Source organism: Accipiter gentilis, chromosome 30 (assembly GCF_929443795.1).
Source record: "Accipiter gentilis chromosome 30, bAccGen1.1, whole genome shotgun sequence".
NCBI lineage: Eukaryota > Metazoa > Chordata > Aves > Accipitriformes > Accipitridae > Astur > Astur gentilis.
This window is the reverse complement of record NC_064909.1, coordinates 21,050,122-21,063,745: the sequence shown is the minus strand read 5'-3', so window position 1 is coordinate 21,063,745 and position 13,624 is coordinate 21,050,122. Positions and strand designations below refer to the sequence as shown.

The following is a 13,624-nucleotide window of genomic DNA, read 5'->3' as shown; positions in this document are numbered from 1 at the left end:
AAAGCAGTTTGAACAGCATTGGGGAAGCCCTCCATTCCTCACTGCACTTCAAGATCTACCAGTTTACCCATCTTGTGCTCAGCTGATATTTCAAAAGACCACCTTGCAAAGAGTATACCAGTCTAACTAAGAGCAGTACTTCTAAAAATCTGAAAGCTTTACACCTGTGATCACTCTTTTTAGCCAAAGAAGTATTTCCAAAGAATGAAACAAACTTTCACCTTTATTTTGATGCCACATTGACTTAACTGTAGCATTACAACTGTCCAACATCCTTCTATAGGGGAAGCACTCTGCCAACCTCATCAATCAGCCTGGCTTTGCCTCCTACACTAGGACATTTCCATTGCAGTTTATCTGAAAGTGTCACTCATCCACACGAGTCTTTGGAGAATCCCACCTTTCTAAACAGCAATGCCTCGCAGGACAGCGCTGAGTCTGCGGGAGCAGCACCCCCAGCCCTGCTTTCTGGGTGATGCACACCTCATCAGCTCCCTTCATTCCTGACCCCATTACTGGCAGTATGAGAAAGCCACCGGCAGGACATTTGGAAAAGAAAAGCTATATTGGGAGGCGTCTTCTCCTCCTGAAAGGTTCTGATAATTCAAACAGCTTCAAGATGTCTGGGGAGATTAGCAAAGCACAGTCAGTCCATCTGCACTGAACAGTAGAGCCTCCCCACATGTCTCAAGGAAAGTCTGTCCCTCTGTGACCAGCCTTGGCATGTCACTTGTAGGCATGGTAACTAACTCAAAACATGGCTAAGCCTTTTCTGAGCAGGCCTCTAAACATCTGGTTGCAGCCTAACTGAGTACCTACAAGCTCTCTCTTTTCCAGTTTCACATTTACTGGCTTTGTTCGCACGTGCAGTCCTTCCCATGTGTGCTGTTTTCTAGTTCATAGCTCAAGGTCTCTAGCAGCTCATTGGGAAAACACTCCATAGGTGTCTCTCCCTTTTTCTGTCTACGCTAAAGAAGCCTCAGCATTTCAAACTCGTCAGTCTCACTGAATAAGGCCGAGGTCATGTGCAAAAAGCAAGGCATCGCACAGTTAAAGGTCAATCCTGCATTACAGCGATGCAGCCAGCATTCCCACAGGCAGCCTTCGGCACGCTGCTTTACTCCAGTGGCAGCCGGCATCGCAGCCTCGCAGGTTTTTATTAGAAAAAAAGTACTATTTCTACTCTGTTTAAGTCTTCGTGTTTGAAAAGAAAACGGCAATTGACTGCAATGCCACATTATTGTCCACCAACAGGCACGGCCTGCAGTCAGCTCTGCCAGGGAGGCAGCAGAAAAGAGCCGTGGATGCAGCGTGTCTTCTCCATTGGAAGGGAGGCAACGGGACCTGCTGCTCACCAGAACAGGTTGCGGCACTCTGCAGAAAGAAAAGCAGGTAGGGGAAGTGCAGGAATGGCACCCCAAACTCCGAGGCAGACTCTTCGGCTATGAAACGGTCTCGTTCCACCAGGGAGACACCACAGAACAACACTTTCTCCTGCCTGTGAAACATGCTTTTTCTAACCCCGTTCGTTCCAGCAACAATTTTGGTCTATTACACTCTAGAACCTGCAGCCACAGTGTTAAATGCACATGGATTTGCTTATATTTCTTGGATATTTTAAAGACATGGAGGGAAAAGATGACATTTTCACAACGGACTTAAGCAAAGAACTTGAGCATACTCCTCTAGTACACCCAGCTTTCTAATCCATCTTCCCAAGTGCATGCTCTTTTCTCCCACCATTGTCCTACGTCCTATCCAGTCCCAGGCCACTTGCCCAACAAACCCTGATCTCCTCACATCTCCTCCTCTAATTTGTTGCCTTTACATATCCCATTCCTACTACCCATTGACACTAAGAATACCAGCCCCCCCAACTCAGCTCTTCACTGTACCTCTTCCCAAAGTCTCTACCTCCTTTCTGCCTCCTTGCCCAGAGAAGCTGCTCTTCCCCACCAGCCTGCTGTCCTACCCCATTCCCTTCTGCCACCAATTTCCCTTTCTAGCTGTTTCCCAGCCTGTCTCTACAGACCTTTCACAATGTTCCTCTCCCAGCTCTAGCATCCCTTCAGAGGGCGACCTTTTCACACTTCTCAAGCCCAAAACAGATGCTAATGTTGTGCTAGCGACAGCAGAGTTGAGCCTTCTTGGTTTTGCCCAGAAAGGCCTCCTTAGCTGGGTGCCTGTGGCAGGGAAATCCCACTTAGCTGAGGAATTGTATCATGTTCACCGTAGGGAAACTCATCTCAGATTCAGCTGCTAAAAGGCACTTTTACATCCTGCCCACCAAGTTTTCAACTGACACTTTACCAAATTTGGTTATCTATGAGAGCAAAAGGTATATCCTTGATAAAAACCCAACACAAGGTTTTCTGAAGCATAATTAGGCAGAGAGGCACTAGAGAAAAAAATAAAATCTTAACATGAGCAGAAAACAGTGCAGCTCTACCCATCCATTTCTTGGACTACTCTGAGCTGCTTTGTTGACCTTTTCCAGAACAATCCTCCATTAGCCACATACCAATGCTGGGAACAGTCACACTCAGCAGGTCAGCATGGGTAGAAGCTAACAGGCAGAAAAAGCTCCCGATGGAAACACCAGGTAGATCTCATAGTAAATGTGTTGTCACGGCGACTTAAAATATACGTGCAGACATTTGTGGGCTTCACAAATGCCCTAGAATGGGTGGGAGGGGAACAAAAAAAATCTTGCTTGCTCCCCATTTAGATGTTAACAAAACCTTAATTTCTCAGGTTACCCATTCCCAAGCTCTAATTCATATCTCAATTTTTTTATTCATTATTATTTCACAAAACAAGTGAATGTGTCCCAGAGCTCCCCACTGCCAGCTAGGGTTAGCCCTGCTCTCCCCACCGCCACCCTTGTGGCAGCCCTAGCTCACCCAGGAATGAGAAGCACTATTTTACATCACTAAGTCAGCAGAAAACAAGTCATACAAGCACCAAAACCAGCACAAGGAAGCAGAAAAAGTGGAGGTTTTTTCTCTTTACAGCATCATTGCACAGGTACTTGCTGAGCTTAGATTTTATCCCCACCATTTGCTATTTGAAATTCCAGGTATTATTTCATCTTTATTACTGGAAAACTGAAAGTGTCCTGTGGCAGGAAAGATGCATTATGCCCACTGCAGCAAAGCTCTTCAGGAAAGTCTTTCTAAAGCAGCAGGATTCCACTGGCATCACTACGACATATATGAACTGGTAAGTATTTCCAAGGCAGAGCATAAGCATCTCTGCAAAGCTGAGTATCCTCTACATTGTAATTTATTTCCTCATGACCCAGCAAACTCTGTCACTCTTTTCCAAGCTCCCTGCTTCAGCAGAACTGAAAGGATTTTTATCAGGGCACACATTTTAGCTCTTCTAATCCCTACATGTAGTTATTGCTTAGGAATCCTACTTTTTGACAAAATTATTTGCACCACCTTTCCATTTCCCCTCTGCCTGCTGGGATCTACCATCTCTTACTGTACCCCAAGGAGACTCCAGGATGAGCTCAAGTTACTTGGCAAGAACCTCTTACTCACTTCTGCTTCTCTGCCTTGTATTGCTGCGTGCAGTCATCAAATAGCTTTTGGTTCATCTCCATGAACAGCTTCAGTGCATTGTAGATCAGCCCATGGATTGTCCTGCAAAGAAATGAGGAAAGGAGAACAAGTCATGGTGGTATCCTCCAGGTACTAAGCACTGAGTTAGCACCAGCAGCACAGACAAGAGCTAACAGCAGCAGCAAGTCATCCTACAGCAATGTGACAAAAGATTTTCACACAGTCCCAGCTCTTAGCATGGAAAAAACCCCTCCACAGACACGGCAGAGACTATCACCCAGGGAGAAAGAGACAGAGAAGAAAGAGAAGACTGCTGGGACAGGTCTGTTCTACTGTGGTCAGACTAATGAGTGCAAAAGGATGCATTCATGCATTTATTTCTTGTAGTTAGAAACTGGAAAGGAAGGATGCTAAGGACCTGCTCAGGGCTGTTCTCAGGGGACCTTTACCTAACCTAGCTTTAGTGTCTCCCACAGTTCACCTCACATATACAGAATTACTTTTTTGGGCTGCCCAGTATTCAGTCATGAGCTTTGTCACTGAGCTGCCCAAAACACAAGACATTCAGCAGCCCTGTAGAGACAGGAACCAGCACAAAGAATACCACAGAAGAAAAGCTGACTTCATGTCAGAAATTTATGGATAGGTTGCACTGTATGTGAGTGCTCTCTGGGCCAAGGACTCTCCCAGGGAATAAATACAAGTATTGACGCTGTCTCTGAAATACCTGACCCAGAGGCAAAAGATAAGAGACTCAGTAGATTGAGCTCTGTGCCTCACCAGCTGTACAGATGGAATAAGAGAGAGAGCTACAGCCCTGCTGGACTTACGCAGGCTGTCTGACAAAGTGCTGGAGTAGACGAGCTATGGGAAGAAAGGGGAGAATCTGAGGTACTCAACCTGCCCTGAGATGAAGTAGCTACTGCTAAAACAAAGACAAGGAGAAATAAGAGGAAAACACCTTCAGGACTTCTGCCATACCACTGGGAAAGAGACAAGAAGAAAAGACAGAAACAGCAGAAATGTGAATCTTGACGGGTGCACTAAGGAAAAAGAACTGCTGAAGGATTTCAGACAAGAACATAAAGTCCTTTTCTGAACTCTGATCAGGAGGGGCAGTAACACCGAGTGAAAGCGTGTCTGTGCGCATCTGTCTGCACGCACATGTGCATATGCGCACACACATCGTATGTGTGTGTGCATGCACGTACATGCCCGTCTGCACATGCATGTGCCTGTTGGCGCATGTGTGCGTATCTGGGTGTTTGTGGGTGTTCATGTCTGTGTGGCTGTGTCCACCCCAGTCTTTAGAGCACCCTTGACTGGTGGCTCAAGTTCGTGCTTCCCAATACAATAAAGAGAAGGAAGCAGTCAAACAGCAGACTAGTGGGGAGCTCTCTGCAAACAAGTTCCACCTCACAACCCTGTCTTTGCTACCACAGTATAGTCCTAAGCCCTGGACTCACGCAGCCTCCCTAGAATTAATTATTTTGCTGGAAGATTTTAGGATCTTGGCTGTGGGCTGAGTAATTTTAGCTAATTCATTAAAAAGGAAATGCATTTTACAACTTGAATTAACCGGGTAAGGAATCAACTGAAGAAGCAGTTGGAAGAAAGGAAGTTGATGGGATAACCATAAAACAGACTAGTATTGGGGAACCAGACACGGAGGGCAATCACTTGACATGGGACATCTGCCCAGTTAGTTCTGCTTTCTCCATTCTTTCTGTATTCAAGGAGTCAGGCACCGCATTAGCCAAGGTCTCTGGTCACGTTCAGCATATGTGTGATCATTAGTTAACAAGCAGCCAGAAGTCGGCTGGAAAACCTACCGCAGACCTCCAAGAGACCAGCAGTGTTAGTGACATGCAGGTATCAAACTCTGGGTAGACTCAAAGGCCACAAGGTGGGTCATTGCAGGTGTCTGACCCCTTGCAAAAGCAGGCCGCTGTGGTCTGCTGTGGCACTTTTCCATGCTGATACTACTAACAACCCCTGTGGCTCAGCACCTGGTGTCACCAAGTGCCATGCGTCGTTGCATGTAGCAGCATGCCCCAAGACTGCTAGTAGGTTAAGCAATCCTGCATGAACAGCAAGTGCCAGGCCATGTGGAAAGACCTACTTGTTCCAGTGACTCTTGGAGTTCTTGTAGAGTGCTGGAAACATGATCGGGAGAATTTTGGCTGCGTTATCGCTGATCAGGCTCATGATATATTCGTTGTTCCAATAGTACAGGGCTCGCTCTGCCACCTGCAGTGGGAGAGAAAGCCATCCTTGAAGAGGCTCCTTCCAGTAATCCCTGTGGTGCACAGGGAAACTGTGCAGTGCTGAGGCCAGAGCTTGCCACCACCCAGCCGAGGAGCAAATGCTTCCCCACAGCATGGGCAGCAGGGCTGACCTTCGCCAACCTCCACAAGGCCATTCATCCGTGCTACCCAGCCTTCTTTCCCTTAGCCTCTGTCAGACACTTCTCACTTTCCTGGGGAAAACCTCACATTCTCGACTAGGCAAGCCTACCATTGATATACCAATGACTCCAACACCCTTTACACAACAGTTGAGGACAGTAATGTCATCCACTCCAGGTCCCAGCTCAGACTAGCTCCAAGCCTCCTTCATTTCCTCAGACTGTCCTCTGTAAAGCTCCAGTCCTCCCACTCCTCCCTGGCCTTCCCCACAACAGAGTCTCTCTGGGCTTTGGAGCATGCTTCAGTCACCAGGCCCACAATTCATCCCCCTGATTTAGTAAGGATGAAAATATGGAAAATCTTGGGGCATCCATCCTGCTCTAACAAGAAAAACAAGTCTAACAAGTTTCCACATAGTGATAGATTCAACCACAATTCTTCATATTTAACTGCAAATCTAGGCAATGCAGATCACCAGGCTAATTTCTGCATTTAGCACTAGCTTGAGAACGGCTTAAAAACCTAGGAAGAGAGACATCCAGTCTGTCTTATATTTCAGACGATGGAGAACTCACTATATCCCCTTAACATATTGTTCCACATGAGTAAACGAAGTGAAACTCACCTCGTGTTCACTTACCTAGCTTTGGTTTCTAGCTATTAGACCTTGTTAAGCCTTTGTCTGCTAGATTAACACACAATCCACTCAGAGAAAACTCTCCCCCACCAAGGTGTTCAGCCTTACCAAGAAGTCAATTCCTATTTTTGCTCTCAGACAAGTTGCAGGCACAGAGACTGTTCAGCCTGACTGTAAGGGACACCTTTGGGGTTAATTTTGTTAGGCTGTAAAGTGTTTGCACCTTCTCCAGGTTTTTCAGTCTTGTTTTTCAAAGAGTTGGCAGCAGATGAAGGCTGCTATCAAGTACAGGATGTCTCTTCTCCAGCCTTTACCCTACTTTATTCAAGCTCCTTAGTTCCCTATGGTAGCTCCTTCCACGCCCAAAGGTCATGTCAGTCCTTTGGTTCCCATCACCACACCAGTAATCCATGTCCAGCTGGTTTCCATCAGGCCCCCCCAGTCCTTTCCAGGAAACAGTGATCTTTTACATACACACATGACCTCGGCTGACCTTATTTTTGGCTTGTAAACACGACTTTGTACATCTCCATACCAAGAGCTGGACTGAAGCCAGTATTCCTCACTGTGCAGTCACACTCACTCTGGGGGAGGGCTATGTCACTATTTAACACGCCACCCATACCTGGGTCAGCCACACGTTTCAGCAGCAAGCTACCTTCTTCCTCGGGCACTGTTCATGGCAAGCTAAACCAGTGAGCCAAGAACACCTGCTAGGAGCTACTAGCAGGTCCTACCACCCTTCAACCTTAAGACTACCAGCCACAGAGATTGTTTTTGCCTGGTACTACAGCCACATTCCCTTCAGTGGGAACAAGGAAGAAGCAGACTCTAGCACTTTTTCAATATACCTCACGTTTTACCACCTACACCAGAACAGTACAAAGCATCTTCTCTGCACACTGTCCCTTTGGTTGGCCTTCCTCCAGCACTGCAGCCAGCATGATTTTACTGCAACAGGGTGACACTGGATGGATCGCCTCTATGTTTGCTAGCCAAAACAGGAGGTGGCAGAGCACCTCTGCTCCAGCTCCAGCCTGCTGCAATACATGGTGCTGAATACCACAGTGCAGCAGGATGGGCTCCACCGATCCGCTTTGTTTTCTCTTTGGATGAGGTCGCTCTGTGGTTGTGGCGAGAATTCTTACCGCCTTTCACCACATGTCTCCCCAATACTCACCCTGGTCACACCTCCACGTGCCACTGATCCACAAAGACAAGCCCAAAAGCTGTTGTGTCATCCTCACAAGGCAAGCAGATTACAAGCCAGTGCCCCATCCCCTCCCTGAGCTGCAACCCACCTGGAAGTGTGGGCTGGAGACACACTTGGCCAACTGCCTGAACAAGGGCTCCATAACTTTCACAAACTCAGATGGCTCAATCACGTCCAGGATCTCCTCCAGCTCATTTAGAAACATCACCTCTTTGGGACTGTGAGTTTTCGGCCAGAACTTCAGCAAGCCCACAATCACCTAAGTAGGGAGAGTAGAGAGACAGTGTTAGAGGCTGAAAGTTAACACCACCTGTGAAATACATTTTTAAGGGTCTGGTCACAACTGCAGAGGGGAGGCAGTAACAGAAGACTTTCTTAGAAAGTCAGGGTGGGTTACCGGGAAAGAAAGAAGAGAAAAATCCAAACTCTGCCAAGTTACATGCAAGACAGCAGCGCTGCCCAGGCTGCTATGGTTCTGTACTGCAAGCATAAAGCTTAGAACAACTTTTTTCCTCAAACACAGCTTAACACAGAAGGCTCAGCGCCTTCTGAGCAGGCAGCGTCTGGCAGATGGTGCAGAGCAACCATAGAAGATCAACTAATAAAATTGGAAATGCTATGGAGAAGGTCACTGAAGAATCATTATTCAACACATTGCAGAGCTTGAACACTAGGGAGCACCCGATAAAAAAATGCAATGGACGGGTTTGCGACAAGGAAAAGGAAGTACCATTTCACAGAAAGGTAATTGGATTACGGAGCTCATTCTTGCTTGTGGAGACTCAAAGTCCAAACAGACTCCAGACACATTTATGGAAGTTACACCAAATGCTGATAATTAAATATGACAATGCAGATGCAAATTCTGGCTCAGTGTACTATTGCTTACAAGATACTGGAAGAATATAGGAGGGGAAGCGCTATATCCCACTTGATTTTATTTATTTATTTTTAATATTGCTTCCTTCCCTACCCATCTGCTTCTAGACACAGTCAAAGGCAGGATCCAAGATCCTGCAGACCTTCAGTCTGTTGGAGATATCGGTACGGCATTTACAGAAATGCTAACTCTGTGGGCACTAGATTCACACACAACCGGCAGTAGGAGTTGCTCTTTCAAACTCTGTGTACTTCAGCAACCCGATCCTAAAGCCAGCAGGTGAGAAGAAGTTCACAGTAGTGGGCAATGCAACAGCAAGATTTGAAACATCTGAGCATTATGTTTCCACCAAATCAAGGCTTGAGAAGCCAACAGTTTGGTATCCCCAGTGTTTGTCATTACTCAGGTCTGCCATTCAGGCAAGAGTTAGCTTCAGTGACTCAGACATAATTTCTCCTACAGCTAAGGCGGTGCGAGGTGTGTCAAGTCTGTCTTTGCTATTACTGAGCACATCTAAGGCCTTGCTCACCTGGCAGTCATTCAGGCTGCTGTTAATGCAAGAGCTACCACACTAAGCCTTGCTGAGCAAGCTTCTGGGAGGCCCACCCTAAGCAAGTGTGGACCTAGTGAGTGATCTGGCCTCCTTCCAGCACTGGTGCCAACATCTCCTTGTGCATTCAGAACCTTGCTGATGCACAAGCCCTGTAGTTCTTGAAGACTTCAATAACCCCAGTCATCTCAGGAGGCGATTCGAAACCTTCACAAGCAGGATGCTTCAATAGGACACAACCTGTGGCAATATGGCCTTGGTATGTCTCGTTGAGACCCAATGCAACACCCACTGAAGGTAATGAAATTGGGTCATGCCACTGCTTTCCACAAGCACCAAACCAGGTCTCTAACCCAGGGGCCATTAACCCATTACCCAGGAAGCAGTGATGAGCTATGAAGCTTTACTATTTGAATAAGCTGCAAAATGAATCCTGGAAATATTGACAGATTTCTCTCTTTTCCCTCACTCTACAGTAAGTGCTTTGGCAGGAGGCTGTTGGGCTGGATGTCAGCCACGGGAAGTACTCAGCGTGATCAGGAAGCTACTTTATGCAGTTTGTTTCAGAGCAGGCTTTTGGGAACACAGGAAGCAGAGGACCCATATTTAAAGGAAAAGCTGGGAGGTCTGCTTCAGCACTGCTGGTGTCAATGCTGAGGATCCAGAAAGCTGACAACAGCTGACCAGCTTCCACCAAGCACAGTCAGGCTCACCACGAATGCACACATTTCAGCCAGAGAACAGAACGACCTCCGCTAGCGTTACTCATTAAAGTGCTCACACTTTCTGGTGCTCCCTGCTACAGTGACACAAGCATGCGTTCTTTGGCCATCTGCTGTTTTGAGGCTGTGAAGCTCAGCTCTGTAAAAGATATTTCCTGGCCTGCAGTGGGTGGAGAAACACTTGTCTCCTGCTTGCACCTTCTGCCAAGCCAGCATATAGCCGGGTTAACACCGCAGGTCTGCGCAGCCAGTAACTGGAATATGTGAGGTCCCCATCTACACTGCTCACACATTTTAGAACCTGCTGTTTCCCAGCACTGCACCCTGAAGGCAAATGTGTCTACAATGTGACTTACTATGGAGGCAGCAAACTGATGCTAGAGCAGGAAGGAGAATACTTTCATCAAGGAACAGTGGCTTGCCTAAGTAGACCTTTGCATCCCAGGTTCCTAACCTCACCCCTACAGTTTTTCAGCCAACTCTGGCAGTCTGGAGTGAACTCTTACTATTTCAGAATCCCCATGAGCTCATACTGGTTCCATCAGATATCAGATGGCCATGTGTTTCGACTCCGCAGCATCTGCCACTAGCTGAAAGCTCTGCCCTGAAAGGACAGCTTAGTATAGTGTTCCTCCTGCTACACCAAGATCTGAAGCACAAAGGAAGACTATAGCCCACCTTCCTGAAGGTTTCAGGAGAGAATGCTAAAGGCTTGCACATGAGCAGCATAGCCCCTTCTGCCCACAGGGTACCAGGCAAACCCAGTAAACAATCCAGTTGACTCCCAGCCTTTTTAGCCTTTTTTCACCCGTGCTGTACTCTAAGGAAGCCATGAAGCTTTTTGGGATTTGACTGACACACAGAGGTTAAGCAAGGTTACTCACTGGCTCTGTCAAGCTGCTGTCTTTCTCCAAGAACTGTACAACACAGTACGCCAACTGTAGGAGAAAAACATGGCAAGATTAGAGCTTCCTCAAGTGTACCCGAGATTAGAGTGCCACCACCCCCCTAGGCTGGAAGTCACATTATGCCATCCACAGTGTGTGTGCTGAGCAGACAGTTGCAGCTCCAAACAAATCCAGTTCTTCTGACAGCAAGTGAAGGCTCTAAGGCCAAGCAGGCAACGGCTGAGCTCAGGACATTTGTGCAGCATAAAGGATAAAACTTGAGCCACCTAGAGCAGTCCACAGCTAATACATTGAAATGCAAGCACAGCTGCACACATGGGAAGGAACAAACCCATCACAAAGCCCTGCCCCATAAAAACAAGGGTGGGAGAACAGACATCACTACTCAGTACCCATACTTTTTCACTTCCTAGCCTGAGTCCTGATCTTCTCTGCTCTTCTATGATGTATTCTGAATTGCAAGAAATTAATCTCTGTACCAGCCTAGCAGCCCAGCACATTGATTTCTCTGCATATCTCAGCAGTGACTAACAGCTGACACACCACATGCACAGGCTGATGACTGCAGCTCAGAATTTTACCTCTGGTTTCATCAGGGCCCCAATATTTCACAAACTTCCAGCACAGAAAGGCAGAGCAGGCCGCAGCATTAAGTCAGCAGGAAATGGCAAGATACCCTCCTATCAGTCAGTGGCAAAAAGCACACACGTAGACACACAGGCCCAGGCACCACAAGGCTGGGACAAACCACCACAGTAAGAGACTAGTGCAGAGCCCAAAACATCTCACAGCAAGAACTTTCTACCACACAGTAATGGAGCCCGGTGAATAGCTATAAGCAAGCCTGAACAACAGCTTTTGCAAGAATCACATTCTGCCCTGGGAACTTGAAGCACTTCTCACCTGCGGGTGATAGACACTGAGAGACTTCACCTTGTGCAGCGGTAACAAGACTCTGATGAGGAACATCTTGTGCTCTTCCTTCAGAGGCAGAGCAAACCCATTGATTATGCTGAGAAGAAACAAGAGTCTCGTTAACACCTTCACCCAGCAGAAATACAGTATCTCTCACCCCAAAAGCATCAGTGGCTTGCCCTACATCTCATTAGTCACTTGAGAAAGCACCTGCCAGAGCAAGTGTGGTCACTGGGGCCCAACCTGCATACCAAGCTCAGCGAGAGTGTTTCCTCAGCAGGCACGGCAGGGAAACGCCTCTGATGGGACCTAGGCTCTGCTCTGTCATGTGCTAGGCTGAGCCCACACACACTAAAGCTGAACATCTGGGGAAGGCCATCACAGAGGCAGCCTAGTCCTCGAGGCTTGTACTTAATAGAACAGGAGGATGGCAGCACAAGAGAGGGCTGCAAACAGAAGGGTATTTGAAGCCACAGAGTAGGCTGCCCACTGCTTAGGCTTCTCAGGGCTGTGAAGAACTCTTCTCTTTTACTGCCTGCTGAGGCAAGACAGTGTGACTGGACTCAAACTCAAAAGAACAGGAGACAAAATCTGGGGAGGAGAAGGCTACCACTGCATTCATTGGCAGGCTGGAGAGTATTTTCACTGTGTGCTTTGTCAGACTGAGATCCTCTGGGAAGAGGTGGCTCCTGCAAGAACTGCTGAAGGAATCACTACCAGCTCACACAGCACACTGGGCTGGGAGGTCTCATTCACTATGGGCCCTCTGGGACTTCCAAAAGTGCTCTTACCTTCCCAGGATCTCCAGCAGCTCTGCAATCCCATTGTGGTGCTCTGTTTCATAGATGAATCTAAAGGGAAGAGAAGAATGAGAGGTCATCGCCAATGCTGCATACAGTTTGATAAGCAAAAGAAAGGAAAAACACTGGAGACAGGGAGCTTCCTAGCAAATAACAGAACTCCAAGATGACAGGGCAAGGTGTAAGAGAGAGAAGCAAATAAGTTCATGGCCCCCAGATCAGCTAAAGCTCACAGGTCCCAACATTTGCTATGTACGCTGAAGACAGTGCTATCACACCCTCACTGCTCTTAAGCACAGATGAATGCTATACCTACCAAAGTAGTGTGACATAACTGAGTCACTTAGCTAATCACAGTCTGGATCAGAGAGAATCATAGCTCAGTGCCCCAATTTTATCTCACTAGATTGTCCCATTCACTCACTAGGCCACTGGCACTAAGAAACATCTCACCTGTAAAATATATTGTTGATCTGCCGCCTCACATATGCTCGCAGACCTAGGAACTTCCCATAGATCCTGTGCAGAATAGTCTTTAGGAAGTCTCGTTCTCTGGGGTCTTCACTGTCAAAGAGATCCAGCAGCTGTGGGGAGAGAAATTCAGTCAGTGTCTGCATACCACCTGTCTGGACAAAGCTACCAGCAACACTGGGCACTACTCCTGCTCGGCAAAAGAGGCTCTTCCAGCTGAGTGATGCCTTCAGCACCCTGAGCACAGTGGTTGCTTCCCTGAAACATGCAGCCTCCTAGTCACAAGCTGGAACCATCAGCACTTCTTTCATCTTTGGAAGCACAGCGATGGCCTGCATGCTCTACAAAGCTGTGTGTCCCCGGATTTCCCCTGCAAGGCTCCCAGTGCCCCTCTCCAACTGTACAACGAACGATGAATTCCAGGGACTACAGCTCACACACCCTCTTGCCCTGCACAGAGAATTCTGGCTGTTCATTCAAGACTAGACAAAGGAAAAAAGAAAACCCACATCATCAAGCACCTGCTGACAAAGCTGGATAGTTTGCATAAC

General features: G+C 47.4%; 1 protein-coding gene across 1 annotated transcript in view; it reads right to left on the bottom strand.

The window, feature by feature from the left end:
* PPP2R5D (protein phosphatase 2 regulatory subunit B'delta) overlaps window positions 1-13,624 on the bottom strand; it is a 31,991-nt gene that overhangs the window by 5,837 nt on the left and 12,530 nt on the right. Inside the window, exons 7-13 of the mRNA XM_049833390.1 lie at window positions 13,056-13,186; window positions 12,594-12,653; window positions 11,791-11,899; window positions 10,864-10,917; window positions 7,916-8,086; window positions 5,692-5,819; window positions 3,549-3,650 (exon numbers count right to left, since the gene is read on the bottom strand). Of these exons, the coding sequence (XP_049689347.1) occupies window positions 3,549-3,650; window positions 5,692-5,819; window positions 7,916-8,086; window positions 10,864-10,917; window positions 11,791-11,899; window positions 12,594-12,653; window positions 13,056-13,186 (755 nt within the window). The remainder of the gene's footprint in view (window positions 1-3,548; window positions 3,651-5,691; window positions 5,820-7,915; window positions 8,087-10,863; window positions 10,918-11,790; window positions 11,900-12,593; window positions 12,654-13,055; window positions 13,187-13,624) is intronic.